The sequence below is a fragment of the Emys orbicularis genome, chromosome 1 (assembly GCF_028017835.1).
Source record: "Emys orbicularis isolate rEmyOrb1 chromosome 1, rEmyOrb1.hap1, whole genome shotgun sequence".
NCBI classification, from domain to species: domain Eukaryota; kingdom Metazoa; phylum Chordata; order Testudines; family Emydidae; genus Emys; species Emys orbicularis.
The window spans coordinates 342971150-342986067 of record NC_088683.1 but is presented as its reverse complement, the minus strand read 5'-3'; the positions used below and the strand labels follow the sequence as shown (position 1 = coordinate 342986067).

Sequence of the window (14918 nt, the reverse complement as noted above, 5' to 3'; positions counted from 1 at the left end):
CGACCAGCTTGGCTAAACAGTGAAATCCTTGCTGATCTTAAACGCAAAAAAGAAGCTTACAAGAAGTGGAAGATTGGACAAATGACCAGGGAGGAGTATAAAACTATTGCTCAGGCATGCAGGAATGAAATCAGGAAGGCCAAATCACACTTGGAGTTGCAGCTAGCAAGAGATGTTAAGAGTAACAAGAAAGGTTTCTTCAGGTATGTTAGCAACAAGAAGAAAGTCAAGGAAAGTGTGGGCCCCTTACTGAATGAGGGAGGCAACCTAGTGACCGAGGATGTGGAAAAAGCTAATGTACTCAATGCTTTTTTTGCCTCTGTCTTCACAAACAAGGTCAGCTCCCAGACTGCTGCACTGGGCAGCACAATATGGGGAGAAGGTGACCAGCCCTATGTGGAGAAAGAAGTGGTTCGGGACTATTTAGAAAAACTGGACGTGCACAAGTCCATGGGGCCGGATGCGCTGCATCCGAGGGTGCTAAAGGAGTTGGCGGATGAGATTGCAGAGCCATTATTTTTGAAAACTCATGGCGATCGGGGGAGGTCCCGGATGACTGGAAAAAGGCTAATGTAGTGCCCATCTTTAAAAAAGGGAAGAAGGAGAATCCGGGGAACTACAGGCCAGTCAGCCTCACCTCAGTCCCTGGAAAAATCATGGAACAGGTCCTCAAGGAATCAATTATGAAACACTTAGAGGAGAGGAAAGTGATCAGGAACAGTCAGCATGGATTCACCAAAGGGAAGTCGTGCCTGACTAACCTAATTGCCTTCTATGATGAGATAACTGGCTCTGTGGATGAGGGGAAAGCAGTGGATGTGTTATTCCTTGACTTTAGCAAAGCTTTTGATACAGTCTCCCACAGTATTCTTGCCGCCAAGTTAAAGAAATATGGGCTGGATGAATGGACTGTAAGGTGGATAGAAAGCTGGCTAGATCGTCGGGCTCAACGGGTAGTGATCAATGGCTCCATGTCTAGTTGGCAGCCGGTTTCAAGCGGAGTGCCCCAAGGGTCGGTCCTGGGGCCGGTTTTGTTTAATATCTTTATTAATGATCTGGAGGATGGTGTGGACTGCACTCTCCGCAAGTTTGCAGATGACACTAAACTAGGAGGCATGGTAGATACACTAGAGGGTAGGGATCGGATACAGAGGGACCTAGACAAATTAGAGGATTGGGCCAAAAAAAACCTGATGAGGTTCAACAAGGGTAAGTGCAGAGTCCTGCACTTAGGACGGAAGAATCCCATGCACTGCTACAGACTAGGGACCGAATGGCTAGGTAGCAGTTCTGCAGAAAAGGACCTAGGGGTCACAGTGGACGAGAAGCTGGATATGAGTCAACAGTGTGCTCTTGTTGCCAAGAAGGCTAACGGCATTTTGGGCTGTATAAGTAGGGGCATTGCCAGCAGATCGAGGAACGTGATCGTTCCCCTTTATTCGACATTGGTGAGGCCTCATCTGGAATACTGTGTCCAATTTTGGGCCCCACACTACAAGAAGGATGTGGAAAAATTGGAAAGAGTCCAGCGGAGGACAACAAAAATGATTAGGGGTCTGGAGCACATGACTTATGAGGAGAGGCTGAGGGCACTGGGATTGTTTAGTCTCCAGAAGAGAAGAATGAGGGGGGATTTGATAGCAGCCTTCAACTACCTGAAGGGGGGTTCCAAAGAGGATGGAGCTCGGCTGTTCTCAGTGGTGGCAGATGACAGAACAAGGAGCAATGGTCTCAAGTTGCAGTGGGGGAGGTCCAGGTTGGATATTAGGAAACACTATTTCACTAGGAGGGTGGTGAAGCACTGGAATGCGTTACCTAGGGAGGTGGTGGAGTCTCCTTCCTTGGAGGTTTTTAAGGCCCGGCTTGACAAAGCCCTGGCTGGGATGATTTAGTTGGGAATTGGTCCTGCTTTGAGCAGGGGGTTGGACTAGATGACCTCTTGAGGTCCCTTCCAACCCTGATATTCTATGATTCTATGATCCTATGATATTTCAAGCCACTAACACTGTCATTTTCATTCCTCAGATACACATATCCTCATGGCAGTTGTCTTATTCCTAATTGTTCAGAGGCAAGAATTGTTCACTGCTAAAACCAGGTGCAGTGTAAATGGAGAAATACTCAGAGGAGGACTGATAGAGTTTAACAGAATAATGAATTTAATCACTTAGTAAAATTATGCAGGAGGCTCAGATGGATTTTTTTTTAAAACAGAAAGCGAGTAGTTAATTGCCTGGTTCACACACTCGATTGGATCAGCATCATTCAATTAATTTCATTTCATTCCAAGCTGACAATCAAAATATCCCATCATTCTACTAATACTTCCATGTCCACAATCAAATTTAATATTTCTTTATTCTCATTTTAAGAGCATTTCCATGATTTCTGGAATAGAGCTCTAATAAAAGTTATTGTTAAACATTATATTTCTGGTGAGAATGAAAGATACTGTTAGCTCTGAGCTCCAATCCTTTTCACTATATACTGCAATGTGCTTTTCATCAGTCTTCACTAGTTCAGGAGAAAATTACTTCATTACTTATCTTGAGAAACATGATATAAAAAGCTCATTGATCTACAAAAACTAAGTATTGCTTAATTTGTTCCTCACTGTATTTTTATTCCTTTATTTCTGCCCAGATTAGTTGCTTCCATCTGGATAAATATGAAGGCTTTTTCAATATTTCATTTTTATGCAGTTCTTCAAACACCTACACTTAGTGCAACTCAGTCTTTGGGCCCTTGCTGGCAAAAAAAGAGAGAGGAAAGTTTTGGGAAATTATGAGAATGTATGGCATCCCCAAAAAGCTGATTGAGCTGATACAAAACCAATGACCCAATGAGCAAGCCAATGAGCGTAGTGAGAGTAAACAAGAAGCTGATGTAAAGGTTCGGGAAGACTGTAGGCTATTCCCAGATTTGTTCAACTTGGTACTAGAAGCAGTAGTGGTTATAGCATTTAGAGATGAAATGGGCAGAGTCATGTTATGTGGAAGAACAGTGCATAACCTTAGAGTCACAGATGGTATTAACAGCTCAGCATTGGCCAACGGGGATTTACAGAAAATAACTGACAAACTAGACCAGGAAAGCAGAAAATTCAAATTGAAGAACACCATGGGAACACAAAAGTTACGGCAACTGGAAGAGAAGAGAAAGAGGTAAAGATCAAACTCGTAGACAAAGAACTAGGACAAGTGGAAAACTGTATACACCTTGGAGGATAGCAAAGGCAAACCGGAATTGTGAAGATGAATTGTGAAAATGACATAAAAAGAAGAATTGGATTAGCCACTACTGCATATCTACAAGATATGGAAGGCTAAAGATATATCAATAAAAACAAAAATTGGTATATATGAGAAAACCGACATGTTGATACTGCTGTACAGGTCGGAATGCTGGAGTATAAGGAAAGCCAATGAATGAAACATTTTGACTGCAGAAATGAACTGTCTGAGGGGAATACTGAGAGAAAATAAAAAATAAAGAGATAAGAAAACAACTGGGGCAAGAAATAATGCTGTTACAGAAGATTCAAGACAGATGACTTATGTTTTGGACACGTGACAATAACGGACCTGGAAAAGATACCATGCATAGCGATACATACCAGAGTGCAAGGAACTAGAAATAGAGGGAGACCAAGGATGTGTTGGATAAACATGGTGAAGAATGATATAGAACAAAAAAGGTTTAAAGATGAAAGAAGCCATGAAGCTGATACAAAAAAGAGGTAGAAAGACTTCATTTGGCCCTATCATTGCTGTTGAGTTGACATACGGGAATCAGAATAGAAGACAACAACCTTTCGTGCGCCAGTATTGACTAGTGGCCTGATTGTCAAAAGTGCTGAGCTCCGACAGTTCCTGTTGGTTTCAATGTAATAATGCTTCTGAAAGTCAGTGACACAAGAACAGCAGTACCAAAAAGGTTTAGGTTCAGGGAAATCCTTCCGTGTCTATTCCATGAATACCACAGTCTTTGTGCTTGGTGAATAAAGAAGTAGTAAGTGAACCACAGTGATACTATGGCAGCTTGTGCTAACCAATCTGAAATGACTTTGGTAGAGGCTATACATCCTGCTCTCCCAGATGGGCAAAAGTCAGTCTGACAGAAAAGAAAGTAAATCTCAGCTGGAACAGTGGGGAGCACAGGTCCTGAAAGAATAAAATGTTCACAGCCTAGGTGATGTTCACCATGTAAGTGGTTAATAATACAGAAGAACAATTTGTAAAAATTGCCAAGCTACTTGGGATCTTTGCATGAAAATCTTAATACACACTCACTTATCATAAATCATAAATTATCAATGGGGGATCTATGGCAATAAAATATATGTTCTGCAACATCCTATGTTAATAGGTCTATGAGAGTCCAATAAAACCTTATCAGGCAATTAAAGAGGCAAATAATGTTTAAGGCATACCTTTTTAAGACCTAAAACCAATGGAAATATTTCCACGATTAAAAAATTCCACCCAAAGAAATATTTTAGAACAAATAAAAATCCACTGTTGTATTTGAAATATAAACACTGAAACACTAAATATCTGAAAGAAAAAGTGAAAACTTTAATTTAACACATCTGTACTACCTAGAAGTATGTATGTATCAAATCATAGAATCATAGAAGATTAGGGTTGGAAGAGACCTCAGGAGGTCATCTAGTCCAGCCCGCAGCTCAAAGCAGGACCAACCCCAACTAAATCATCCCAGCCAGGGCTTTGTCAAGCCAGGCCTTAAAAACCTCTAAGGATGGAGATTCCACCACCTCCCTAGGTAACCCATTCCAGTGCTTCACCACCCTCCTAGTGAAATAGTATTTCCTAATATCCAGCCTAGACTTCCCCCACTGCAACTTGAGACCATTGCTCCTTGTTCTGTTATCTGCCACCACTGAGAACAGCCTAACTCCATCCTCTTTGGAACCCCCCTTCAGGTAGTTGAAGGCTGCTATCAAATCCCCTCTCACTCTTCTCTTCTGGAGGCTAAAAAAGCCCAGTTCCCTCAGCCTCTCCTCAGAAGTCATGTGCCCCAGCCCCCTAATCATTTTCATTGTCCTCCGCTGGACTCTCTCCAATTTGTCCCCACCCTTTCTGTAGTGGGGAGGCCCAAAACTGGATGCAATACTCCAGATGTGGCCTCACCAATGCCAAATAGAGGGGAATAATCACTTCCCTCAATCTGCTGGCAAAGCTCCTACTAATGCAGCCCAATATGCCGTTAGCCTTCTTGGCAACAAGGGCACACTGTTGACTTATATCCAGCTTCTCATCCAGAAGTAACCACATAATCATACATCTATAATCCACATCCCTTCCTCTTTGGAATGTCATATCCACACATGTCTGTCAAGTCCTTCACTCAGAATGTAATCTCCTTTGGGCATAGACATCAGAGCATGTGTGTTTTCTGCGAGGCATTTAGTACCCTTGTGGAATAATAAAACAACAATTTAATTGGTTTTGATTTGGGAAATCCAAAAAGTAAACCAACAACATAATGAAAAGTTAGATGGATTTTTCAAGTCCTCTCTCTTAATATCCTAATATATTATTAGTAACAAACAAATTTTGTTTTTGGCATATGATTCTTAAGTTAGCAGAGTCCCTTTAATCAGTATATAATTTCTGAATAAGCTGGACATTACTGCATATTCTGTCACTGTTATCCTGCATGAGGGATCAAAGAACATTTTTACTTTTAAAACTTGGTTAAAAAAGTTATATGAAAAAATATTTTCTGAGTGGTTTCTGAGTGGTTTCAGCTTGGTGAAAGCAAGGCAATGTTTAAATGTTGAAATCAAGTCCTGATTATAACTAGTGCCTTGCAGAAGGACAAAACTAGAAGATGGGTATAAACACAGAAGCAGTGATAACTATGGTAGCTAGTTACAAGGTAGTGTTAAAATTGGAACAGCAGTTTAAATACATATATAGGCGCTACACTAAGGCCTGATCTACACATAAAACTTATAGCAGCATAGTACATCAATCAGGGGTGTAAAAAACCCACATCCATTAGTGACATAGCTATGCCAACAAAAAAAAAACCTGTAGACAGAAGAAGGCTTCTTTCAGCAAAGCAAATATTCAGGGAGATGGTATTCTTCTACCAGCAGAACTCCTCCTTCTGTACGCTGTGTCTACACTAGGGGGCTATGTTGGTATAAGCTCTGTAGAGTAGATATAGTCTCAAAGGCCTGGTCTACACTAGGCTTTTATGTCGAATTTAGCGCCGTTACATCGAATTAACCCTGCACCCGTCCACACCACGAAGCTATTTAGTTCGACATAGAGCTCTCTTAAATTCGACTTCTGTACTCCTCCAAAACGAGAGGAGTAGCGCTAAATTCGAAATGGCCATATCGAATTAGGCTAGGTGTGGATGGAAATCGACGGTAATAGCTCCGGGAGCTATCCCACAGTGCACCACTCTGTTGACGCTCTGGACAGCAGTCCGAGCTCGGATGCTCTGATCAGCCACACAGGAAAAGCCCCGGGAAAATTTGAATTCCTTTTCCTGTCTGGCCAGTTTGAATCTCATTCCCTGTTTGGACAGCGTGGCGAGCTCAGCAGCACTGGCAACGATGCAGAGCTCTCCAGCAGAGATGGTCATGCAATCTAATAGAAGGAGGGCCCCAGCATGGACTGATCGGGAAGTCTTGGATCTCATCGCTGTGTGGGGCGATGAGTCCGTGCTTTCAGAGCTGCGCTCCAAAAGACGGAATGCAAAGATCTACGAGAAGATCTCTAAAGCCATGGCAGAGAGAGGATACAGCCGGGATGCAACGCAGTGCCGCGTGAAAATCAAGGAGCTGAGACAAGGCTACCAAAAAACCAAAGAGGCAAACGGACGCTCCGGATCCCATCCCCACACATCCCGTTTCTACGAGGCACTGCATTCCATCCTAGGTGCGGCCGCCACCACTACCCCACCACTGACCGTGGACTCTGAGGATGGGATATTGTCCGCGGCAGGTTCCTCGTCGGACATGTTAGCGGACGGGGAAGATGAAGAAGGAGATGAGGAGGACGAGGCAGTCGACAGCGCTGGCACCGCTGATTTCCCCGACAGCCAGGAGCTCTTCATCACCCTTACCGAGATCCCCTACCAACCGTCCCCATCCCTTACCCCGGAGACAGAATCAGGGGAAGGATCAAGCAGTGAGTGCTTTAAATATCTAAACATTTATTTTTACAAGAACTAGAATATTTATAATATTAACAATGGCTGTTTATTAAAGTGCTTAAACATGTAAACAATTAACTGCAAAAAAACTGGAATATTTACAATCGTAACAAAGGGTTTTTCATGATTTGTCTGCCTTAGGCTCTTCACAATTTAGTCCCAAGTATTTAAAATTTTTTTTACAATGTCCGGTAAGTCATGATTATGCTGCCCAAGACGCTCCACTCTTTAGTCCCAGTGCACCTACGCGAAAATCCGGTCAATATGGCCGGGGATGGAGGCGAAATCCTCATAGGAGAACTCCTCGTAGGTCTCAAGAAGGTACATTTCCAGCCTGTTCATCAGGTTCCTGGGTAGGGCGATCTTATTGGGCCCTCCGTGGTAGGACACGTTACCGCGCCACGACACCATCAGATAGTCTGGTATCATTGCCCTGCAGAGCATAGCGGCAAACGGCCCTGGTTTCTGAAGGCTTTCTCGAAACATCCTTTCCCTCTGGGACTCCGAGATCCTCAGCAGGGTGATGTCGCTCATTACGCCCTGCTTTGAATTAGGGAGGGGAATGTTAGTATTGGGACTGCTTTACAGCCACGCGGTGGAGGGAGAGGGGCAGCATACAGGGATCTTTCCCTGGAACAGCCGCGAGGGGGTGGGACAGGGGCATAGTTCATGCTGTCCTGATTGCTGGCAGCAGAGACTGGCATTGCTTTCAATGTGAAAGGAGGCCAGTGCTACTAGTACAGTTTTAAGCAGCCAGAAGTCTACGGCTTACCATGATTGCACGCTACAGAAGTTCAGGTGTCCTGCCACGCTTCTCAGATAACTGCAAGACCACTGCAGGACCCCAGGCACTGAAGGCGATGGCCGAAAATTCGACCTTGTCCTGAGTGCGCATGTGAGAGGTGCAGTGCATGGTCTTGTTCACAGAGAAAGACTAGGTTCTTTGTACACAACTTCATTTATCTGTCTCAGGAATTCACTCCATTTTTCCCATTCACACAGACACATCTGCGACTGTCTCCCAACCCAGCCTGTCAGCACACTCCCAGAGGCTAGCGCAGATTAGGAGGAGGAAGAAGAAGACGCGGGAGGACATGTTCTCAGAACTAATGAGCTGTTCCCGAGCCCAGGCAGCCCAGCAGACACAGTGGAGGGAGAACTTGTCCCAAATGCACCGAGCAGTCATGGAACGGGAGGAGAGGTGGCGTCAGGAGGACCAGCAGGCTACTGAAAAGCTGCTTGGACTTCTGAGGGAGCAAACGGACACGCTCCGGCGCCTTGTGGATGTTCTGCAAGACCGGAGGCAGGAGGACAGAGCCCCGCTGCGGTCTATCTCTAACCGCCCTCCCCCGCCACCAAGTCCCACACCCCCCTCACCCAAAGTACAAAGAAGGAGGGGCGGCAAGGGCCGTTAAAACTTTCAGTCAACCCCTGCAGACTGCTCTAGCACTAGAAGGCTCTCATTCCCCAAAATTTTAAAAGTCCTTTCCTACACACCTCACAGAAGCCCCCGTGCAAGTTTCAACCCCCACGTTTCATGTGTGGTTCATAATAAAATATTCGTTTCTGTTAATTACTGTTTCCATGATTTTATTTTGGAGGAGAGTCTGTCTGAACGAGGGGAAGGGGCATGGTAATTGGACAGGACAGTCACCTTTACCAGGGTACAGAGGCGGGGTCAGGTCCAGGATCAGGACACATACCCAGTGCAGTGACTAGTGACCCTGTTCAATCTGGGAGGTGGTTTTCGTGTTCTGGGGGGGGGGGGGTTGCTCTGTGACTTTGTGGCGGGGGAGGGCAGTTACAGATCTAATGCATCACAGAGCCCCGCAGCAGGGGAGCTGTAACCCTCCTCCCCCTGCCAGACAGTCACATAGCCGACACATACACGCTGTCCCGCCCAGGAGGGCTGGCAGGCTCTGTTGAAACAACCAGTCCACCACTGCGGAACCCGTCATTCCTGGAGTTTAGAAGCATCATTTGCATCACAACAGTAAACCCGCACCCCGCCACAGTCTGCGTCCCAGGTTTAAAACATTCCCGCGAAAACAGTAATAAAGACAACGGTGTTCATTAACAAAACAGAACAGATTTTATTTTTTGGGAAGGGGGTGAAGGGGGTATGTAACTGGAGAGGATAGTCAACGGTAACTGGGTAAAGAAACGGTGGCAAGTTCAGGTTCTGAGTCCACAAACTTAAAATTCACTGGTGACCCTGCTCAGTCTGGAAACTGTCTTTCAAAGCCTCCCGGATGCACAGTGCGTCCCGCTGGGCTCTTCTAATCTCCCGGCTGTCTGGCTGGGAGTAATCAGCAGCCAGGCGATTTGCCTCAACCTCCCACCCCACCATAAAGGTCTCCCCCTTGCTCTCACAGAGATTGTGGAGCACACAGCAAGCTGCAATAACAATGGGGATATTGGTTTCGCTGAGATCACAGCGAGTCAGTAAGCTTCTCCATCTCCCCTTGAGACGGCCAAAAGCACACTCCACCACCATTCTGCACTTGCTGAGCCGGTAGTTGAACAGTTCTTTTTCTGTGTCCAGGGCGCCAGTATAGGGCTTCATGAGCCAGGGCATTAGCGGGTATGCTGGGTCCCCGAGGATCACTGTAGGCATCTCCACATCCCCAAGAGTTATTTTGTGGTCCGGGAAGTAAATACCTTCCTGCAGCCTTCTAAACAGACCAGAGTTCCTGAACACGCGAGCGTCATGAACCTTGCCCGGCCATCCAACGTTGATGTTAGTAAAACGTCCCTTATGGTCCACCAGTGCTTGCAGCACCATTGAAAAGTAGCCCTTTCGGTTGATGTACTGGCTGGCCTGGTGGTCCGGTCCCAGGATAGGGATGTGAGTCCCATCTATAGCCCCACCGCAGTTTGGGAATCCCATCGCGGCGAAGCCATCTATGATGGCCTGCGCGTTTCCCAGGGTCACTACCTTTGACAGCAGTACCTTCACGATTGCCTTGGCTACTTGCATGACAACAACCCCCACGGTAGACTTGCCCACGCCAAACTGGTTCGCGACTGACCGGTAGCTGTCCGGCGTTGCGAGCTTCCAGAGGGCTATGGCCACTCGCTTCTGGACAGTCAGGGCTGCTCGCATCCGGGTGTCCTTGCGCTTCAGGGCAGGGGACAGCAACTCACAAAGTTCGAGGAAAGTCCCCTTCCGCATGCGAAAGTTTCGCAGCCACTGGGATTCATCCCAGACCTGAAGCACTATGCGGTCCCACCAGTCCGTGCTTGTTTCACGGGCCCAGAATCGCCGTTCCACAGTATCCACAAGACCCATTGCCACCGTGATGTCCTCGGCACTGGGTGTCGTGGTTTCAGACAGGCGTGTGCTACTCTCGGAGTTCAGGTCCTGACCCCGGTGCCGTAGCCTCCTCGCCTGATTTCTCTCTATCTGCCTCAGTGAAAGGTCGATGATGAGCTGCGATGCGTTGACAACGGCCACAACTGCAGCGATGGTCACAGCGGGATCCATGCTCGCAGTGCTGTGGCGTCCGCGCTGTCACTGACCAGAAAAGTGCGCGAACTGATTTCCCGCCGGCGCTTTCAGGGAGGGAGGGCGGGAGTGACGGTTGGATGACGACAGTTACCCAAAAGCACCCTCGACACATTTTTTTACCCAGAAGGCAATGGCGGCTCGACCCAGAATTCCAATGGGCAGCGGGGACTGCGGGAACTGTGGGATAGCTGCCCACAGTGCACCGCTTCCAATGTCGACGCTTGCCCCGTTAGTGTGGACTGACAAAGTCGAATTACTGTCCTTAGTGTGGACACACACGTTCGACTTTGTAATATCGACTCCACATATTCGATTTAACTAAAATCGAACTACTCTCGTAGTGTAGACATACCCTAAGAGACAGCTTCCCTTCCCCAGAGAGCTTTCAACCTAATAAACAAGTCAAAAAAACACAAGGAAAACAAATTTGGACAAACAATTCAGAAGAGGAAGGTATGGTGAGATCAAACGTGAGGAAAGCAACAAAGCAAAAATTCTGATTTTAAACAGAACTGAGTGGGCAGCTGGTGAGCAGGAATTGGGATACTGTTCCAAGCGAAGAGTGGGAGGAACTGATGAAGGTAGCAGTAATGAGAGAGGGTTGGAGGAGTGACAGGGGCGTAATTTAAAGCTTTTGTGTAGGGAGAACATGGTCTGCTCAATGATTAAAGAAAGAAAGGAGGGGAAATTTATTGAAGAGAGGCGGTAACAAGAGAAGAAATGGTAGGGTAAGGAGAGAAAAACAGAAAGATGAGAAAGAATCGAGTTAGAGACAAAAAAGTGGGAAAATGTGTCCCAATTCCTTCATCTTTCCTTTCCTCCAATGCTATCCTTGCTGAAGAAGCATTCTGAACCTAATCAAATTATTTGAGTGTGTCCCATGTCCCTCTCCATAAATATTTGCCAAAAAAGATGGTGACGTGTGCTCTTTCTGGCAACCTGTGTGGAAATGCTGCAATCCCAAGTGACTCAGTAGTGAGTGGTGATACTGTCCACATGATAGGCCAATATATATCACAACAGCCAAGAGAGTAAGCCGTCGGGTGCATTACATTTAATCAAGGGCATTGCTACCAATCTCACTTGAAAATATTAAAGTGTTCCAGTACAACCCTGAGTCCTTCATCAGGTCCATTCTGCAATCTTCCATCACAGGTAAATTTAGACAGAAGCAAACAGCAACCTGGTCTAACTTTACAAGCGCTCACTCATTCTCTTTTAACTGTCTTTACACCATTACCCCACCTTAAAAAAGGTTTAGCATTCTCCTTACTTGAAATCATTTAGAAAATGTTGATCTTGCTGTGAAATAAAGAACAAGATATTTAGTCTCAACAAAAACAGCCCTAAAACTCTGCAAAATCATAGTTCCATACAAATATGCCACTGGCTTTTCTGGTCAGAGGCGCCCCAGAATGCATTGTGTATTTCTGGACTAGGAAGTGCTATATTCAAAGAGTGGTCAATGCCCATCAAACACTTCCAATTTAAGAATCAGTTATGGTATCAGCACCAGGAAAGGGAGTAGAATGGGGTGTGAGAATGTCACAGCATGAGGGAAAGTAAGGGACCTCTGTATCCGAAATACTATTCTCTGTTTTCAGGGTGCCAATAGCAAGTTTGATTTTGTTTAATATCACCTAAGGGCATGTTCTTCTCTTGCCTATTCAAATTATTTCCTTACCATCTGATATTGAAAGCAACCATTTGTTTTATTGGACTTGATTACAAAGAGTAACCATTTGTGTAACACTCTATACTAAAGCCTGCCTGCATATTGTATTTCCATAGACATTGTACATGAATTAGCCCATTCTCACTGACACAGGTACTAGACTCCAGTTAACAACTTTTATGCATTTTAACTATACCTAGTGTAGTAGGAAGAGAACTTGAGACATAAGCCCTTTTGTACCTGTTTTGATCAAACCAACATGTACAAAATAATGGGTGATAACTAGCGACGTCAGGGGGCGGTAACTAACTATGTCATGGGGCAGTACTAACTTGTTTGTATCAGGGTATAAATATGTATCTCAGAGGGAGTATTTTTGTCTGGCCTAGGAAGGAACAGAAAGTCCCGCCGTTCACTGAGTTGGTCCATTGTTACGGACATACAGGTATTAGTGGTCCGGTATAGTCTGCGGGATACTAGTACCATGCTTCAGCGACAATAAACCTGGCTGGGTGCCTTTGTCCCTTAATGTATCTTGTGATCATTGGGCAGTTCGCTCAAGGTCTGCCATGCCAGCTGTCTGAGCAGAGATGGGGCGGCACACAAAGGAAACACACACACGCAACCAAACATCTATCAACATCTAACCACACCTGGTCCAAAAATGATTTTACCCCCATGAAAAATTTTGAGAAAAATGAAATCTGAATTTTTGGTTTTCAACAACTGAAATGTGCCAAAAATTCAGTTTTTGATTCTGACTGGAAAAAAAACCAACCAAAAAACGAATTCATGAAAAAACATAAGAATGGCCATACTGGGTCAGACCAATGGTCCATCTAGCCCAGAATCCTGTCTTCCAACAGGGGCCAGTGCTAGATGCTTTTGAGAGAGTGAACAGAACAGAGCAATTATCGCGTGATCTATCCATTACAGTCCAGTTCCAGCTTTTGGCAGCAGAGGTTTAGGGACACCAGAGCATGGGGTTGTGTCCCTGACCATCTTGGCTAATAACTATTGATGGACCTATCCTCCATGAACTTATCTAATTCTTTTTCGAACCCAGTTATACTTTTGGCCTGCACAACACCCTATGGCAATGAGTTCCACAGGTTGACCATGCATTTTAAAGGAAAAATTTCAATCTCTCTTCATTTTAACCCTTCCAGGCTATTTCCACCTTCGGTGATGAATGTGGAGGGAGGAAATAGATTTTGCTAGACCCCTTCATTGTCTTCACCAACACCAGTTAGCTGGGCAGTCCCTCCCCGCCAGTATACAGGAACATTGACGGAAGCACCAATGCACTAGTGACTCCTACATATGGCATTTGAAGTGAAGAGGAGGGAATGGAGTCTCAGATTTCAACTTCCAGAGGATGACGGCAGGGCTGGGCAGCTAGAGAACTCTCTCTAGGCATTTCCCCTGCTAAGGTGCAAAATAGCACTCCAAGAGTTGGTAGTGCTCCTGGCCAAGCTGCATAGGTCCTGCTAGGTATGTGTCCACAGAGCAGCAGGGTCAAGACTTGGTCCTCAGGATTTGGCAAGGTAGATGAATGATTTCTCTATGCAGAGCATCTACTGTGAAGTCACACATAAAAGAAGTGCATATAGGACAGCATGGATTTTGTTTAAATCTTTCATTAAATTACAAACAAAACCTTTTATTGTAAGAAAACTGTTTCAAATGTCTTCTGGTAGAACTGGCAGATTCATTGGCAAAAAAATATTTGCCTTGTCAGATTCATGATCAATGCTACCAATAAAATACTGTTATAATAATATGAACCAAACATTATATTGATCAAGTCACTGTTTGTAGGGGAAAAAAAATACAGTCACTGAATCATTTTAGATTTACCAATTCCCTGCTTCCTCCTCCCCCCCCCCCCCCAAAATATATCTAAGAAGAAACATTCATTCTTCCAAGCAGGTCTCAAAGAAACTTAACCATGAGCATTTTTATGAAGGTTGTATGGTGTACTTACAGGTTGAGCAGACCAAGAGTGTCCTGACCATAAATTCACAGAACAGCTTCCATTTTTGCTGCACTTTTGAGGTAATTGCTGGAATGATGATCTCTGCTGGAACGTAGTACTGAATTGAATAGGTCACAAAAATCCCAAAGGAATACAGAATTTTCACGGATTGATACAACCTGTTGAAAACATTTACACAAGAGTTGTGTCAGTTGCAAATACTTTGTAAAAAGCTAGTTTTTTGGAAGAAAAGGGGGATTGTTTCACATAATGAAATACTTGCGGAAGATTGCTATATAGAAATAATTTTGAATATATGGTTTGATTGTTTTATTCCTCTTCTCTCACCCTCCCTGTTGCTTTTCTTCCTAGGATCAGATCCTCTAGGAAGGGACTATGGCCCTAATCCAGCAAAGCACATAAGTACATAAGTAGCCCTATTGACTTTAATAGGGATTAAGGCTATGTCTACACAAGAGAGTTTACAATGGCACCGCTGTACCGATGCAGCTGCGCTGCTGTAATATCTCTCATGTAGCCGCTCTATGCTGATGGGA

At 44.9% G+C, this 14918-nt stretch overlaps 1 protein-coding gene across 1 annotated transcript in view; it reads right to left on the bottom strand.

Annotated features, from left to right (window-relative positions):
- SLC36A4 (solute carrier family 36 member 4) overlaps window positions 1–14918 on the bottom strand; it is a 194388-nt gene that overhangs the window by 123403 nt on the left and 56067 nt on the right. The window contains exon 9 of the mRNA XM_065397652.1: window positions 14371–14540. Within this exon, the coding sequence (XP_065253724.1) occupies window positions 14371–14540 (170 nt within the window). The remainder of the gene's footprint in view (window positions 1–14370; window positions 14541–14918) is intronic.